Genomic DNA, 18796 nt, shown 5'->3' with positions numbered 1-18796 from the left:
TGCTTATTATGACGGTACATTTTTCTTTTCATTGTGTTAAATAACCCCAACTGAGTGTAAAATAACTCTGTATTTTGCATTTAATTAAGATGTATTTGACTAGTTTTAGTGGACCTTTTTATTGTTACTGTTACTTATTATCTCCTGCTGACCCATGGATTTCCAGCGTTGAAGTGGGAGGGATATAGAACAACCCAGGGACGTTACTCCCAGAGGCAATGGAGACACCTGCCTCCGGGCTCCAAGATCTGAAGGGGCACCTGTATGTACAGTAGAACCTGTGTGGTTCACAGCATGATTCTAGTGTGACTGCTGCTCTTCCAATGGAGCTCTACGGCGCACCTGCTATTGCAATTTGCACTATCCCATTAACACCTGCAATAGGGGACAGGGTGGCTCTCTTCTGGTATCGCTCAGCCTGCACTGTAGCAAGCAATGGTGCAGCCACCGTTGCTGCTGGTTTGTGAGATGGGACCCACCGGTGAACACTTATTCTGCATGCTACAGATTACTGAATCACGTAAAACCCTTACCCACTGACCGTTGTCAGACTGTACCTGGACTCCTCCCAATTCACTATGCTCTCTGGTCTCTGTTGACCGGCTGATATACACACACAGACAGACACACACCATATTTGTTTTGCCTTTTCTTATAAGTGGGGGGGGGGGGGGGGGGGATACCAAACTCCAACTTGCCTCTGGGCAAATGGAATGAATTTATGCCCTTGGAACAACCTGCAGTTAATTAGCTTTCCATAATGCTCACAGCAACACAAAGTACTTCAGAAGGCATTGGCCCTCATTCCAAGTTGTTCGCTCGCTAGCTGCTTTTAGCAGCAATGCACACACTAGGCTGCCGCCCTCTTGGAGTGTACCTTAGCTTAGCAGAAGTGCGAACGAAAGATTAGCAGAACTGCGCGTGAAAAATGCCATGCCGTTTCTGAGTAGCTCCTATCTTGCGATGAATGCAGTCTGTTTAGTTCCTGGTTTGACGTCACAAACACGCCCTGCGTCCGGCCAGGCACTCCCCCGTTTCCCCAGCCACTCCTGCGTTTTTGCTTGGCACGCCTGTGTTTTTTAGCACACTCCCTGAAAATGCCAAGTTGCCGCCCAGAAACACCCACTTCCTGTCAATCATACTACGATCACTAGAGCGACTGAAAAACGTAGCTCGAGCTTGGGTTTAAATTACAAAGTTTTGTGTGAAAGTACTTAGCGCATGCGCGCTGCGTACCATGCGCATGCGCAGAATTGCCGCTTTTTCACTTGATCGCTGCGCTGCGAAAAAAGACAGCGAGCGAACAACTGAAATGGAATGAGGGCCATTGTGTATATCTTGTGAGAGGAAGCAGTAACTGTAGGAAACACCCAATTTTATATCGGAATGGGCATGATTAAAAAACTGTATTATTCGCATTGGGTGATATATTAATGTATATTGTATGGAGGAAAATTTCTTAGGATGACAAATTGTTAAAAGTTAATTACTTTGCTATGACAAAGCTTGTTTACAACACTGACTACCAGAGGTGTCAAATCTCCTTTGATGCAGGGGAGAAGAGATTGCTTGGAGAAAGCATTTTGTCCAATCCTTCCTGAGTAGGCCCATAGAACCAGGACTGGTTCCGGGGCTTCTGGCGCCCCGGGCTGCATTAGGGGGCTTAGTACAGGGGGCGTGGTCATTTACGCCCCCTGTACAGACTGAAATGATGTGCGGTGCGCGATGACGTCATCGCGCACCGCACAGCAAAGGTCCTCTCCACGAAGGGAAACTAGACGCGTGCGCGTCTAGTTTCCCTTCCCAGCGGCAGCAGGGGGGCAGCGGCTAGCGGCAGCAGGGGGGCAGCGGGGGGCACACAGCAGCAGCGGATCTTGCCCTGGTGCGGCACCCTCCGGATGGCGCCCTGCGCCCTCCGGAAGGCGGCGCCCCGGGCAAAAGTCCTGCTTGCCCGTGGCAAGATCCGCTACTGCATAGAACCTACACAGTACTGCTTGGCATGCCAGACCTTTAAGCTTAAAGTAATTAAGTGCCTCTGGGGAAACCCCTCAGAGACACTATGGCCAGAAGGGTGTGAACTTTTCTTCCTGAAGCATGTTGTAAAGACTGGTCCAGGCTGATTACAAGACCAGATCTCCAAGCTTCAAACAGCAATAGAGATAAAAGCATCAGCCCCTGCTTGAGTGACCCAGGGACCCTATAGTGTAATCTAACACTCAATCCCTTCTGGTTTTAGGAGGGTTAAAATACCTCCACGAGGGGACTGAGAGGGAGCTGTGGTGGGTTTAAATATGAGAAACACACCCCAGATAGTGTTCATTGTCGTGAAGGGATCTATAGGATCATTATGAAACCAAACGTCAGGAACAGACTTCACTTCCGACAGCGTCCAACCATGTCTAGGTGATATGAACGCTATTTTTCTCTCATTTATTTGTTTTATAAAATTGTTATTACTTGTGTGACCATTTAAGCTAGTATAGTCTTGCAACCTTATTTTTTGGTAAACATAAGCTTTGAAGATATTCTTGAATTAAATACTAAATTCTATTTCTGGTTCTGTGTTTTCTGAAACAAGACCCCAAGCAGCCCATGTAACCTATTTTTCAAGTATAAATAATTTGAGTGTGTGGGTGAGAGCTGAAGCTTGCCCTGGTCATTGTCTCTTCAGCTGGTGGCAGTAACCATGTTGATTAACCACACGCGGTAACCATAGTGGCGATTCTCAGATTGGCGTATCTGGAGGATTGATGTGCCGGAGTCGTAACAGTAGCAGTAACTTTTATTAGGTTACTAGATAAGTGAAAACAAGTGTACAAGTGATGAAACTGCAAAATTGTGCTTAATCTGCGATTAATTTGCTGTTTCAGACCGTGATTAATATGTCTAAAGCTAGGTACACTTGAATGATTTAACAAGCGATCCAATGATCATTCCAATTTCACTTATAATCATACAATCCCAGAACACACAATTTCTAGCATATATACTTTGCAATCTTTGGAACGATGACACAATATATATCTTGTCCAGAGACTATTGTATATCCAATAAATTGTTGCTCCTGTACACACTATGCAATCAACATGTAGAACAGTCCCACACTTCAGAGTCCAACATATTGGGGGTTATTTGTGGAAGCAAATCGAAAAAGCAAGCAACTGGGCAAAACCATGCTGCACTGCAGGTGGGGCAGATGTAACATATGCAGAGAGATTTAGATGTGGGTGGGGTGAGTCCAAACTGAAATCTACATTGCAGTGTAAAAGTAAAACTGTCTAACATTTGTGGGTTACATGCAAATGCAGCCTGATTTACCCTGCACAGAAAAAATATAAATGTATGTCCTCCCCTTGCATTGCAAAATGGTTTGTTCCAGATACAAACTTACGTTCTCTAAATTTAAAATCCCAATCGGGCCCTTTGTTTAGTCATGTGGTCTTGCGCGCAGGCTACATGATGTGTAGCACATCAGATGGGATAATGCAATGAACGTGTGTAAACAATAAATTAGGTATACATACTATACAATGGATGTGCAGATTGGTCAAAACTACAAAGATTGCATGATATATCACATAGTGTGTACACAGCTTTGGTGTGTGAAGATGGCCCTGAGCGCAAGAGTGCTAATTCAGCTCCATCTACTTCCAGAGAATCTGACAAGAGCTAAGAATTCCTAAGTGCAAGATGACACCTATCAATGATGTTGGGAAAGGGGGAGGAGGTTGCAGAATAGGGATCATATTATACATTTAATATCTTTATGGCATGGTGCTCTATGTTATCAGAATAAAAACCATCTCAAAAACCTTATCTCAAGAGCATGTCAGAAAATATATTTAATATATATATATCACTATATCATGTGCTCAATAATTAGGGGTCTATTCATGAATCAGTGAAAATTATTGAGAAGTGAGCCAGTGGAGAAGTTGCCCATGGCAACCAATCAGCATTGACGTAACATTTATAATTTGCATACTATAAAATTATACAGAGCAGCTGATTGGTTGCCATGGGCAACTTCTCCCCTGGATCACTGCTCCACTCTTTGTACTGCATCATGAATAGACCCCTTAGTTCCCACATATCCTAACATCATTCATTAAATTATGTTCCATTCTGAAATACTTTGCTGAATCAGTGACTCCAACAAACACCTACAGTACATTGGAAATGAGCTCAGTTCACATTGACAAATTTCTCTTGAAGTCAATGTTTACCAGTAGAATAATGGACTCTGGCTTTGCTCAAAGTCAAAAAGGAAATCGCTAATCTTATTTATCTACAGTAAGTTAGAATGTACATGAATACAGGTTAATAGGTTATGGAAAATAACTTATCATGAGAGATAAAATAGAAACATCTGACCCATAATAAAGGGGAACTATAATGGAAAATTGTTGTGAGCATTGTTAAATTGATAATTGTTCTAATAACCATTATTTTAAACTTGTAAAACTTTGCCTGTGCTATCTTTCATACTCTCTGTGTAATTCTAGACTTGCAGTATATTAGAGGTACACCTTGGCCTGTAAAGCTGCTCAGAAAGGTCCAAGTCTCATATATTTCTAGAAAGCTTCTGGAATTCTATCAATGTCTCTCTTTCACTCTTCTATGGATTAGCAAATAAAGTGAGGGAGCCGTGAGCTGTTGGGTGAGATGATTGGAGGAGACTAAAATCTTTTTGTTTTTCTGCACACAGGCATCAATTATAATAATAGGGCCTGATTCTGGTTAGACGCAGTTGCAGCCATCCTTGCATCTTTTGCCGCAATTGAATCTGTGACTTTATGGTAATGCTACTACAAAGCCCTACCCTGGTGTACATCTGTGCGTCCAAATGTGCAAGGACTGAGACGCCTTCTTTCATTGCCTATAGATGCTGCATTTCCGACCAGTGGGTCTGTAGATGTATCTTTAAAACTTGCACCAGCCCCATGGTAGGTGCAGTTTTTCCATGTGAGTGTGGCCTCCTATGTGAGCAGTTGGACATGCCTGTGACATAGCCTACACCACCCTGAATGCCACTATACTTATAATTCTTAATGGGGACTTTGATCTGGACCAATTTATTAAGCTGCTTGATCCCAACAGCCAAAACCTTCTGAAGATGATGTTAGCACATCTTACCTATGTGAGTATATTGCCAGAGAGGGACACCCAGGGCTGTGGGGCAGGGGGGATGGAGGATGGGGGAGGGAGAACCACTCATCTGCACATCACTTGTTGGTGTTACTGCTGATTTTCCTTTATTTCTTAGCAATTTTTTTTTAACTAACTGTGACTTGTCATATCAAAATATTATAAACTGTAGACTTAGATTTATTAAAGCATTTTGCAATGGAAGGACTGCAAACATAATCAAATTATTACCAAATGACTATTTACGGAATTTATGTATTTATTTATTTATTTATTTATTGCTATTATTACAGTATATCTATACTGTATATATAAAAGTGAAATATGTATATGCATGTTTGTTCTTCATAGGCTCCTACATGGCTTGATGGATCTGGACCAAAATTGGTACACATACCCTTCATTATCCAACTTAAAATACTGTCAGGATTTCAACTAAAAAAATCCACCACTTTTTGGGCTATTGCCATTGTTTGCTTGTTAGTTTATTTGGACACCCCTGCACTGATTGGGATGAAACCGATGCGAGGTGATCTAGTAGGTTCCTGGCCAAGTTTTAGGGGGGGTCAAGGTACCGGTTAGCCCTCACGCTAGAATGTGTCGGGCTGAACTTTGACCCAGGGAGCCTGTTCTTAATGGAACACAAAAAGAAACAAAGTTGTACCAAAACAGGGTTGCATCAGTTTATTGAATACATAGGGGGGTATCCTATTAGCTGCTACAACCCATTTTCGTGCTAATCCAATTAGCCGAGAAAACGTTTCCCACAATGATTTCACCACAAGTTCAATTCACCTAATCTGAGCAGGTGAAAACTTGGGACAAAATGACTATTTTAATATTTTAAGGTAAAAATGTCAGAATTTGGTTCAGAACCCCTGGGACCTGTAAAAAAAAAAAAATTTAATATTTATGTTTACAACTCCTTTGAGCGCTCGTTATTTATTAAGAAAAAGCAGATTTTAACAAAATGAGCAGCTAAAATAAATACAAACACAGCACAGTTGTTATATACCCTTTTTATGGTTCTTGTTGTTGGCAAAGAGCACCGAAAGCTGGCAGGTCATATATACTGTAACTAATGTAAAACAATATTTTTAAAAGAAGAGGTAAAAGCAAAAGCAGACAAAGGTAAACTACCGACTGTCTTAAGCCCTTGCCATAAAAGAAAAGTAATTACTTGACTTTGATTTTTCTGATTTGGTAAAGAAGTGCTGAGGAACATTGCTTCCTTTTGTCTGCCAAGAAGGTAAAAGCAAACTAGTCATCATCAAGCAGAATAATGTACCTGTCGATGAAACAATTGCTGCATATTTACAATTGTATCTATAAGTTATGTCACTTGTCAGAGCCCAATGACTTACTTCAAAGGCACTTACATTCTGATTGCTCATGCAAACTAAGGTACACTTTTAATAAAACAAAAGAGTTAGATGTCATAATATAGCTGAACACAAACATAAATACCAAGTTTCAGGGCTAAATTTAGTAAGAGTTGGCTTTGTTATCAATTCAAATTAAACAGGCATCATGGTGGTTTAGTGTCTAAAATAACAGTATTTATTATTAGAGTTGTGCGCAGACCCCCATATTCTGCTTTGTGGTTTGGGTACTAAGGGGGTAATTCAGAGTTGATCGCAGCTGCAAATTTGTTAGCAGTTGGGCAAAACCATGTGCACTGCAGGGGGGGGGGGGGGAGGGGGGCAGATATAACATTTGCAGAGAGAGTTAGATTTGGGTGAGTTATTTTGTTTCTGTGCAGGGTAATACTGGCTGCTTTATATTTTTACACAATTTAGGTTTCAGTTTGAACACACCCCACCCAAATCTAACTCTCTCTGCACATGTTATATCTGCTCTCCCTGCAGTGCACATGGTTTTGCCCAAATGCTAACAAATTTGCTGCTGCGATCAACTCTGAATCAGGCCCTAAATCATCATCATAATTTAGTTTTGGTAAACCACCCTCAAGTGTTTTGGATCTACATTTCTTCAAAATGGATAAAAACAGCAAAAATCATGTAAACTGGATGACAGCATGTAGTACTGCAGCCCATACCCTTTCCATACGCTCTCCTGAGTGAAATAGAACCTGATCTCACAAGGGAGGGTAGCAAAATCTATTTTGGAGATCCAAGGTTGGAACTTAGTGGGAATACCAGAGCCAGGACTCAGATCGACTTGGAACCCCAAAGTTTGGGTAGAAATGTAGCCACATTCATTCAGCCCGCGATGCGGCCGCACAGGCATAAGCATCACGGGGGTGACCTGGTGCAGCGAGCTGCAATTATTCACATCCGCAATCGCACCATAGAAAGCCTAAGGCAATCTGGCACCTAGTAGCAGCCAAGCTGAGCTTGGCTACATCTGTATGTTCAGTTTTCGTCAAAACTGGACCACTATTTATTATGCATTGGTTTACTATGCATCGGGTTTCACTATCATTCAAAATGCACAATCAATGTCCATCAGCATAAGATTTAGAGTTCAATGATCGTTGCAGGTTTTGCAGTGTTCAAAACCCGCTGCATAGTACATTCGTGGTTTCTATTTCTACCGAAAAAAACGACTGATGCAGAGCCGATATTCAATTGTGTTCTAAAGTCTAAATACCTTTCTGCCTTCAGTAAATCAGCTGATCTGAAAAACGCAAGAAATCCTACCTTTTTCAATCCTGAAGCACCTGCACCTGACCGGATGGCTTCCATTAAGGCATCTCTTCTATCTATTGAGTTATTTGGAAAGACTGGTGATAGTTTTGGTGCGGCAACTAGCCCAGGAGGTGGTGGAGGAGGAGGCATGAGTGGTGGGGGAGGAATAGATAATGTTTTAGATGTTGCAGAATCATCATCTTCAAATGATGATTCTTTATTTCTTATGGTCTGGAGTTCATCAGCTGCAGCAGAAGATATCTATCAGAAAACAGAGGACATATTCATTTAAAACAAAGTTTAGGTAATAGAATGCAATATATGCAGTGGGATGACATGGACCATCAGGGACATAATCTCACTGACCTCTATTTACAGATAAATTATTTGTCATGAAAGTGAGGTAAAACATATAACAAGCAACTTTATTTCTGCTATATAACTATAACTACTGTGTATATTAATTTCTAGTAACAGAATCCAACACTTTATAACATGTACTAAAAAGGAAACAATATAATATACAGTACCAATAAATCTCATATTGCATTACATTAAGAAAACAGGCATTAAAATGAGAAAATTATATTGTCTTCCAACACAGAGGTATTTTACTAGTAAACCTAAGGTAACAGCAGCAAGGGTACAGTTTCCCAGTACTCCTGCATTCGGGAGGTATTCACCTGGCTTATGCTGTCACCACCAGAATAGATGGCTTCCATTACAGCTGCAAAAGTCTAATAGCTCAGTTTGCTGCCACTGACATCTCAAGGGAATTCTCCTCTGACATGTTGTGACTTATAATATGTCCAAAGTACTGACTGCATATTGCTTTCAGTAAATGAAAGGCCATAAAACTGCAAGGTGAATCATCTAATAGAAAGCCATGAGAAGGGTGAGTATCTACTGATGCATGCTGTCATTATTGTAGGTAACTGATACTATAGATGTGTTCTCATACGCGTGCACCATATGGGGTGAAGGGATGTAGTTATGTGACCGGCGGTCAGGAGACTGCCGGTCATATTACCGACCACCACCATCCAGCCCACTCCAAATCCCCACATTCAACATGCCGACTAACAGGGACTATTCCCACTTGTGAGTGTCCACGACACCCATAAAGTGGGAATAGAGTCTGTGACTGCCGGGATCCCGGCCGCCAGCACGCCATACCCAACCCAGGGTGAATGCATAACATGAACTAAATGCTCCGCCATGGGTAGTGATTCCCGGAATTTCAGACTTTTTCTTGAATTTTGCATCTTATTTGCATTATAGCCCCTTGTAATGTCCTCTTATTGCAAAAATAGTACAATGCTCTTTGCAGACAGGCAATTTTCCTGTACCACTAAAAGAAGCAATTGTTAGACCTTCTTCTTAAAAAAAATAATTTAGATCCCAACTGCATGACCAACTACAGACCGGTGTCAATCCTTTCTTTTCTAGGACAGGTTATTGAGAAAGTGGCTGCAACTCCGCTGGAAACCCACCTGACAACCCATGATATTTGTGATCAATTCCAATCAGGATTAAGGAGAAAACATAGCACTGAAACAGCCCTGGTACAGTATGTGTTCTTTATTCATCTTCTGATGGCAAGAGACAGAGGTGACTGTTCAATCTTAAACCTTCTGGATCTCTCTGCAGTTTTTGATAACGTAGATCAATTCTAAATGAGTAAATTAACATTTCTGTGGACTGGATGGCACAGTCCTTAGATTAAAATCATTTCTCGCTAACAGGTCACAAAGAGTTTCTTCTGGAGTATACTCGTCACCAGTTCCACTGCCATATGCTACTCCACAGGATTCTATACTACTGTATCATCCATGCTATTTGCAGTATACATGCAACCACTGGGTGAAATAATTAGACATCATGGTCGTCATGGACGTCAAGGAAGGCAGCAATTTTTAAAGGGAAAGTCTACAAAACAGAGGGGGTGGGGGTGGGTAAGTGTCCCCAATCTGGGCACAGAGGCCATGGTGTAATTGCAAATAACAAAAATTGACCAAATTGGGAACATGAAATTCTGATTTAATCTGGTCAAAAGTTTTAAAAAGGGCTCCCTGGTAAACATGACCTAAAGAGAGGCCAAAATGAATTGCCATCAAAACTGCCCAGCTCAGGGACTCCACCACTGTCCCAAATCAGTGTATCTGGAGAACCTAGCAATCTGGTGGAACATTATGCAATAGGTAGCATCTATCCTTGTGTATCAATGCCTATTTCCCTATAGATAGTAAGCTTGCGAGCAGGGCCCTCCTACCTCTATGTCTGTCTGTTATTACCCAGTTTTGTTCTATTACTGTTGTTCTAATTGTAAAGTGCAACGGAATATGCTGCGCTATATAAGAAACTGTTAATAAATAAATAATAAATAAATAAATTCAAGTCCTGAGATCCAAGTAAAGTATGTGCAGCCCGCCAAACCTCAGTCGTCTGATTTAGAATTGGGACATATGCCTTTTCCCAACAAGGAGGAACTTCAGAGGGATTAGGGAAGTGCCAGTTTGATAAACAAAAAAGCCTGGGAGTGACCCACTACCAGTGATCCATTCAATTAAATGAGACAACTGAACTGCCAGGTAATACAAAAGTAGATCGGACAGGGCCAGACCCCCATCAGCTTTGGTCCTATATCTTGTGTTTTTTAAATGCAAATGTAAAGCATTAAGAGTCCTATTGGGAGAAAAGAATAATATAAATAACATAATAATAATAATAATAATAATAATTATTATTATTTTTATTATTATTATTATTATTATTACTTAGACTTAGTATTTTTGTTGTAGAGGATTTGGAATAAATTTGCAGATTATGCAAAATTATGCGTGGCAAGAGGCATGAAGAGAGTCATTCCTATGAGGAACTCTGTCTTACAGTATGCCTTTTTATACTAATAGTGAATGATTTGTACCCAGAAGCTACAGGAAATGCCAGTGTCAGCATACCGATGCATTGTCATTTTGTCACATGTGTGATAGTGATGTGAAAAAGATGCATATTTTGTGAAAAACTCTTTGGCAGTACCCATTGCGAGGCTAATTAGCAAAGTCACTGGCGAGCCAAATGGGTCAATTTGGCACAATTTGCAGTTAGGTGTATGTGGACACATCTGTATACGTGTAGTGTTTAGTACATTACATACTGCACTATGCATGCTATCAAATTCACTGTTTATAGATTTGTCTAATCTTGCTTTCACCATTGTGCTTCTTTTCATAACCCAATGATCATAGATTTTCTAGCACTGCTTGGTTATGGTTATTCTGGTGGTCTTTCTTATAAAACATACAAATGTATTTAGGATTTCATAACTTTCACTACAGAATAACAGAGATGTATTAAATGCCCATGATGTTTGTGGACACGTGCGGATGCTAAATATAGCCTGCTACTGATGCAGTTGTTGGCCTGAGCGTGTTTGCACTTGCCTTTTTCAGCCTTGACATGCCATTATGACCCCGAATAGCTGACAGTAATGCAGATCTTTCATTCTCTGGCTCAGCAAACTTCCTGTCTCCTCCATCTGTTGGTGAGCTCTAGTGTAAATATATAATAAGTTGTCACATATCAACATTTCCAAATCCTGAGCATCTAGAAGACCCACAATAAAATAATTTTTGAAGAATATTCATGATGCAGCTTCAGATAGCCAGTCACTGATTTGGTTTCTAAAGTGGACAGATGTCTGCAAATTCTCAAAATTGCTTTTAAAATATTTATGTCTCAAAACAGACAGCCCTGTAAGCTCCAAAAAGTCATTATTAGATGTCAGATTTTAAGTAAGAGAGACTACTTTGAATGCTCTTTGCAATACTAATAGCCAAAGAAGATGGATCTCCCACAGTTTCAAGTTTTTTTATTACGGACTCAAAATTAAATAACTCTTTCTACTGTCATCTGAAAGTTCCCTTCCTATCCTCTATCTGTCAACCATGAACTTACTCTCCTTTCTTACAATTTGTATAAAGATCTGTATACAAGTAATGTTAAGATATAAACTACTGTGAATAATGTCTGTTTAAAGACTGAGCTATGAAACAAGTACCTATAACTGTTGAGTTTTTATTTCATCATCATTATTATTAGGTGTTTATTTTGCTGAGTACAGGTACTGTAGCAACTTCTGAAAGCAGCCACTTCCCAGCATGTTTAGGCCTGAAATGTAAAAGGGCAATGCTTTTAATAGAAAAACACATGCTGCCCTTTTACATTTTGGGCTTAAACATGCTTAGTAAATAAACTACAGTATTTAAGGAGTTATTCATAGATGGTCGCAGATTTTGCTATCGCAGCAAAATCTACGACCATACTACTCACATGCTGGAGGCCGCCCAGAACAGGGCAAGGCCGCCCAGAATCGAAATTCAATTGCAAATGCATCGAATAGAGGTTGCCCCCTGCCTATGCAGCTATGTCCCGCAGCCATGTTTCCCATCGCAGGACACACAGGCTCCTGGGTCCAGAGGTGTCTACACAACGCATACCGTGCACCCATTTAATTGTACCTACCGCTCCGCTGGTTCGGTGCTGGCTGCAGAAATGCTAAAATCACTGAGAAAATAGCATCAGCGGCCATTTTCTGGTGATATGTGCATGTGCAACAGAGATGTTCCTGGGAGTGCGGGGTGGGCATCATGTTCCCGGAGACCTGTACACGCACAACAGACTTTGGCACAATGCTAGAGTCTACTATACCGCCGGAGAATAGGGGTCTCGATTGGAGCCTGCACATGCGTCCCTTCCTCTTTTATAGCACCTATGACTGTAGGATATCAATTGGATAAGATATTTGGGGGCATATTCATTTAGTGCTGGTTCTTTCGTCCAGGCGAAAAACAACACTTTTCGGCTGTTTATAGGTTGAATTTACACTCGACTTATTCAATGTCCGTGCCGTTTTTTCGACTGGAGGAAAAAAAATCACGGACAAAAACCACGTGGATTGGCGAATTCACCGCCAATCCACGTGTTTTGTCGAATTTGCGGGTGTTTTCGCCCGTTGTTGGGTCCATTTTCGCCCATGCCGATTCGTCCACAAACCCCCCCCCCCCGAAAAGGTATGGACGAAAAGAGACTCCAAAATGGGCGATTGAATACACTAATGTCGAGTTAGTGCCGTTTTTTCAGCTAGCCGAAGAAAACGGCACTATATTAATACACCCCTTTGTAGGTCCCTTTATATACCATATCCTGTGCTACAAATGGTGTACTTAATATTATGATTATGTAGCATATAATATAGCAGATTTTATTAAACATCTATAACCTATAAAATCCAGCAATAATCACCAGTTATAATCACCACAATAAATTCTCTTTACCTGTATTTTGCGAAGTCTCTCTTTTCCTTCCCCAGACTGTATAGCTCCCATTAAAGCACTGTGTAGTGAGCTGTCTTGCTGCATGGGCTTCTGGACCACTGGGCGCAGATTTGCTTTTGGTCCAAAAAGAATATTGTTGCCAGCACTGTCCAGTTCGTCTATTACTGTAGAAGGTATAAAATCAGTATCATGTTTAGTTTCTTTCTGTGTAAGTATTCCAGGTATTGGTGGTGCTTTTACTGGTCCAATTAAGCTGGTCTGTTCTTTTTTTTGGGATTTTTCTCTTACAGCCTTTAAGAAGGCATTGTATGGGACAGCAGATGGTGGCTTAGGAGGATGGGAAGACTCAACTGGAGCAGTAGGGGCTATACCAGTAGTCTTTTCAGAATTTTCCACTATAGTTACAGCAGTATTTTTCCTTAGACTTTGTGAGCCATTGAAAGTCTGCTTCTCAGCTACTGGGGAGTCTTTTTTAATGTTAATCTGTAGCTGCTCATGATCACTGATGCTTTTGGATATTGATTCCATTTGGGGATTTTTGTTAATCACTTGGCCATTACTAGTGCCAAGATTAGTTCTCAAATGTGTGCTGGTTTCTTGCTTAATAATAGGCTTACTTTCTGCTTTTGGCGCCTCTACTGTAAAATTCCTAGGGGTTTTGGAAGCTGAGGTCAAAGGAAAACTCCTGTTGACATAATTTGTCTCCTGTTTGGCCTCTGCAATTTCTGTTGATTTTCTATTTAAAGGTTCCGTATACTTTGATATAGCAGATGCAACATATTGGCTAGATGTCCTATTGGATGGTTTCAAAAATGGCAGATCTTTTCTCTCCTTGTTAGTTTGTTCTGTGATGATCATCCTTTCTTGTGAAACTGTTGAAAGCTGGGCTGGTTTAGTCTGTTGTGATTCTTTAACCTTGTCATTATGAGTAGGTTGCAGGACAGGTTTCCCCTTAATTGTGTTTTCTATAATAATCATATTTTCATGCTGAGCTGTCACTGCTTTGTTATGTTGTAGTCCAGTAACCCTTTCATTTAAGATAGGTTTCAAAAATGGCATGTCTATTTTCGTTTTGCTTGTGTTCTCCATAATAATCATGTGAGGAACTGCTGCTGGTACTGGCTTGGTCTGCTGTGATCCATTGTTCCTGTCATTTAATTTATTAATAGGTAACGGTGGTGTTGAACTTATTGATGAAGAAGAATTTGGTTTGTTCTCTGGTGCTTGGTTTGGTTTCTGATTCTTAACAGATATGAACCTTCTAACAGATAACTCTTTTGAGTCTGCAGCTTGTGAATCCACAGAATTTGATCTCCAGAACTCTTTAGCTCTCTCAACGAGTGGCCCCTCTGTTTCATTCTTTACATTCACACTTTCATCTTTCTCAAAAGAAGACTGAGGACTTATTAGATTTCCAAGATCATCTATCTTGATGGCACTAGCTGTAAGGGAAACATTCCTGTCGTATTTTTTAACATCCGGTTTTGGTGGAACAACTGTAAACGTAGTCATACCCACTTTTGGTTCATATGTCTGCTGTCGCCACAGAGTTGGTTTAGCTGGCTCTATCACTTTAATCATGTTGTGTTGTGCACCATGACTGTCTTTGATTTCCACTTTCTGTTTATGGTCAGGCATTACGTCAGCTCTGTCTTTAACTGGTCTTACTGGATTTGATGCTTTGATAGTGGGAGCTGACATGGACTGTTTTAGTGATGAATTTTCCTTTGTATTATTTTGCTTGTAGGATGCATTGGTGCTATAATCATGTTTAGATGTACTTGATCTAAAGTTTTCTGCAGACAATTTAGAACTGTCCATGCTGGATTTCTTTATGTGTGAACCAGGTGGGAGAGTGTTATTGGCTGTTACATTTGTTTTCCTTGCTATACTCTCTCCATCAGAGACATAATTATTCTTTGTGTTACCCACAACAGAAGTTTGTTGGATCGCATTGTATTCTTTTGCAGGTGGAATGATGTGTGATTTTAAACTATAGTTGGGAATCTCAGGAACCTCATCTATAATGGTGACAGGAACAGAAGCACCATGTTCTCTGAAGTCTTGATATGGATTGCTTTCCTCACTTACAGTACTTGATTGAGAGCTGATAAGATTGCTGTCATCATTGTCTCCATCATCTAGATCTGTAAAATAAATATTGACATCTTATACAGGCAGCCTATCTGCAGCTAAGTGACATCTGATGTATTCATAAGACTCATTACATAATTATAGCAAAAAAAAAAAATATATACCCAAAGTCATAGAAATGTGTGGCCAAATACCTGGAGCTGAAACGATATCTGGGAAACATTATTAAAGGTACATTGATCATATACAGGATGTTGTACATTCCCCATGCAGAAGGTACAGTGGAGCTAAAGAATCTAAAGATATCCAAATCAGCTCTCAGATAGAGGCAGAACTAGAGACAGTGCAGCTGGTGCATTGCACCAGGACCCGCCGCTATTATGGAGCCCGCAGCCAGAAGCTTTAAGTTGAACTGACCTACTCATTAGTACACCACTCTGTAAGCCATTACTCAGAGGATCGAGGACAAAGTTCATAGTGGCTGAAGGAATAGGAAGTGCCAGGGGGCCTCCCCTCTCATCTCTCCTCCTACTTGATGAGTAACGGGGACTGGCTGGTTGGGTGCTGAGGGGGAGGTGTTACCGCCGTGGATCTCAGCCAGGCGGATAGGAGGAAGAAACTGGTCTCAGCACCAGCCATCTTACTGAGACAGCTGGTGTGGGTTCAGGCCCTGGACCCAGCCCCAGGAGCAAGTAAACTTATGAGTGTCTTTGAAGGCAGCCCCCATACAGCTGCCATACACTGCCTCTACCTATTACCCACTATCTCCCTGTCATACTCTGCTTTCCCTTGTCACCCACGGTCCCAATTATCTCCGTCAACCACTATCTCCCTGTCACCCTCTGCCTCTCCCCATCACACACTGACTCTCCCTCTCCCCCTCTGCCTTCTCTTGTCATTCTCTGCTTCTCATCATCACTCACTATGTCCCTGTCACCCTCTGCCTTCTCCTGTCACCCATTATCTCCGTTATCCTCTGCTTTCCACCGTCATCCCGCCTTCCCCTGTCACCTGACACCATATCCCTCTCCCTGTCATCCTGTGCCTCTCCCCATCACCCACTATCTCCCTGTCACCCTCTCCCTTTTCCTGTCACCTTCTGACTTTTCCTGTCATTCACTGCTTCTCCCCATCACCCTCTACCTTTCCCTGTGCCCCCTTTGCCTTTCCTGTCACCCTTTGCTTCTCACCATCACCCACTATCTTCCTGTCACCCATTGCCTTCTCCTGTCACCCACTATCTCCCTGAAACCATTTGCCTTCCCCTGTCACCCCCTGCCTCCCTAGTCACCCACTGCCTCTCCCCATCACCCACTATCTCCCTGCCACCCTCTGCCTCTCTACATCACCCACTATCTCCCTGTGACCCTGTGCCTCTCCCTGCCTTCTGCTTTCACCCACTGCTTCTGCTGTTACTCACTGCATATTCTTGTCACCTATGCATCTCCCTGTCATCCACTGCCTCACCCTGTCAGTTTCTCCCCTGTCACCCACTACCTCTCCATCACCCGTTGACTCCCTAGTCACCACCTGCCACCCTCTGCCTCCCCATCACCCTCTGCATCTCCCCATCTCCTTCTACCTCTCCTCATCACCCACTGCCTCCCCAATCACCCACTGCCTCTCCCATGCTACCCACTGCCTCTCCCTGTCTCCCTCTATATCTCCCTGACAACCTCTCCATTCTCCTGTCGCCTTCTGACTTACCGTCCTTCACTGCCTCTCCCTTTCACCCTCTCACTTCTCCTGTCAACGTCTGACTTCCCCTGTCATTAACTGCCTTATCCTGTCACCCCCTGCCTCCCCAGTCACCCACCACCTCTCCCCATCACCCACTATCTATCTGTTACCGCTTGCGTCTGCCCATCACTCACTATCCTCCTGTCACCCTCTGCCTCTGCCTATCACCCACTATCTCTCTGCCATCCTCTGCCTCTCCACATCACCCACTATCTCCCTGTCACCCTCTGCCTCTCCCTGTCACTCACTGCTTCTTCTTGTTACCCTCTGCCTTCTGCTGTCTTCCTCTGCCTTCTGCTGTCACTCATTACATCTTCCTGTCATCCTATGCATCTCCTGGTCATCCACTGTCAGTCTCTCCCCTGTCACCCACTACCTCTCCATCAACTACTGACTCCCTAGTCACCCTCTGCCTCTACCAATCACCCACTGCCTCTCCCTATCTGCTTCTCCCCTGTCACCCACTGCATCTGTCACCTTCTACATCTACTTGTCACCCACTGACTCACCAATCACCCACTGCCACGCCTTGTCTGTCTCTCCCCTGTCATTCACTGCCTCTCATTGCCACCTACCACCCCCTGCCTTGTCTGCCTCTCCCCATTACTCACTGCCTCCCCAATCAACCACTGCCTCTCCTATCTACCACTCTCATCCACCGTCTGCCTCTCACAGCCACCTCTACCTGTCACGCACTCTAGTCACCTCCTGTCTATCCATCATTAACAGTCTCTCCTGCTGTCACCCTCAGCCTCTCCTGCTGTCACCCACTGCTTCTTACCATGCGGCACAAGAGGGAGAGCAAAGAGCATATTTTTTGCATCTGAGCTCACCACTAATAAATATGAGTCAGTAAGCAAAGTAGGATGGGGGATCCTGTGCAATATGTTTAATTGTACTTAGAAACAAGGAATCAACATTATATATGAAATACTTTACTTGATAAAACAACCACTAATTTTAAAAGCTCATTCCTTTTTAGTGTTGCTCCTCTTCCTACAGTGTGCTACATTTTTATTGTTATATTATTTTTCACAACAAACAACACTACTAATAAAGTCATTCAGCATAAGTGGGTGGAGATTTTTCCTGAGGGGATACCAACCTCAAGAATGTTCAGTGTTTAGTTGCGCCAAACACAGGGGAATGTGTAATGCTAGGCATAGTTTTATATCATCCCTCTGTGCGGGCTTTGAGGAAACTACAGGAACATCAAACACGTTTGTGACTAATCGGTCATATTTTCAGACCTTTGTACACCCGGCTACTCTTCCCAATGATGTGATACCTAACCACTGATGATGTCACATATCCCTCAAATTTAGTCCATGCCACAAATCTATTGCGTTCTGAGAGGACTATCACAAATGTATTAAACAGTTGAGTTCTGGGGGGGCTCAAAGGGATCATAAAGTATGGAAAGCCGATAATGGAACTATAATAAATGAACTTTGCAAGCAGATTTATTAGCAAAAATCAAATAAATTATGATCAGTCACATAAGGAGAAAATATTTTTGTAATCCCACAATTTCAGTATATTAGATAAATACAGTGGAAAATAAAGGGTAATGTTATTTTAGGTACAGCTGGGCAAAATCGAAATACTTTAGCATAACATGTATAAGTACATTAACAAACTTCCCACACATCTTCCTCTTTTATTCAAATCACGTTCTCTTCATTTTCAGGCCTTTTTTTATAGCAACACCCAACTTTTGATCTTGTCCTAATTTAACTCCATGCAAAAGGCCTGATTCACGTTTGTAAGTGAAAAAACAAACAAAAAAAACAAGCAACTGGGCAAATATGCCATCCACAAATCCCT

General features: G+C 42.0%; 1 protein-coding gene across 5 annotated transcripts in view; it reads right to left on the bottom strand.

Moving 5' to 3' along the window:
* Positions 1-18796, bottom strand: part of COBL (cordon-bleu WH2 repeat protein) — a 952910-nt gene that overhangs the window by 19838 nt on the left and 914276 nt on the right. For 4 of the 5 annotated variants that reach the window (XM_063922617.1, XM_063922616.1, XM_063922612.1 and 1 more), the window contains 4 exons: positions 13136-15282; positions 11243-11350; positions 7812-8060; positions 5977-6033 (listed from right to left, as the gene is read on the bottom strand). In XM_063922617.1, the coding sequence (XP_063778687.1) occupies positions 5992-6033; positions 7812-8060; positions 11243-11350; positions 13136-15282 (2546 nt within the window). In that variant the 3' untranslated portion in view covers positions 5977-5991. Of the gene's footprint in view, positions 1-5976; positions 6034-7811; positions 8061-11242; positions 11351-13135; positions 15283-18796 lie in introns of those variants that run through there. The other variant, XM_063922613.1, reaches the window with a different exon arrangement.

Source organism: Pseudophryne corroboree, chromosome 5 (genome assembly GCF_028390025.1).
Source record: "Pseudophryne corroboree isolate aPseCor3 chromosome 5, aPseCor3.hap2, whole genome shotgun sequence".
NCBI classification, from domain to species: Eukaryota; Metazoa; Chordata; class Amphibia; order Anura; family Myobatrachidae; genus Pseudophryne; species Pseudophryne corroboree.
Note: the sequence above shows the minus strand (reverse complement) of the source record. Positions and strands in the feature narration are given on the sequence as shown.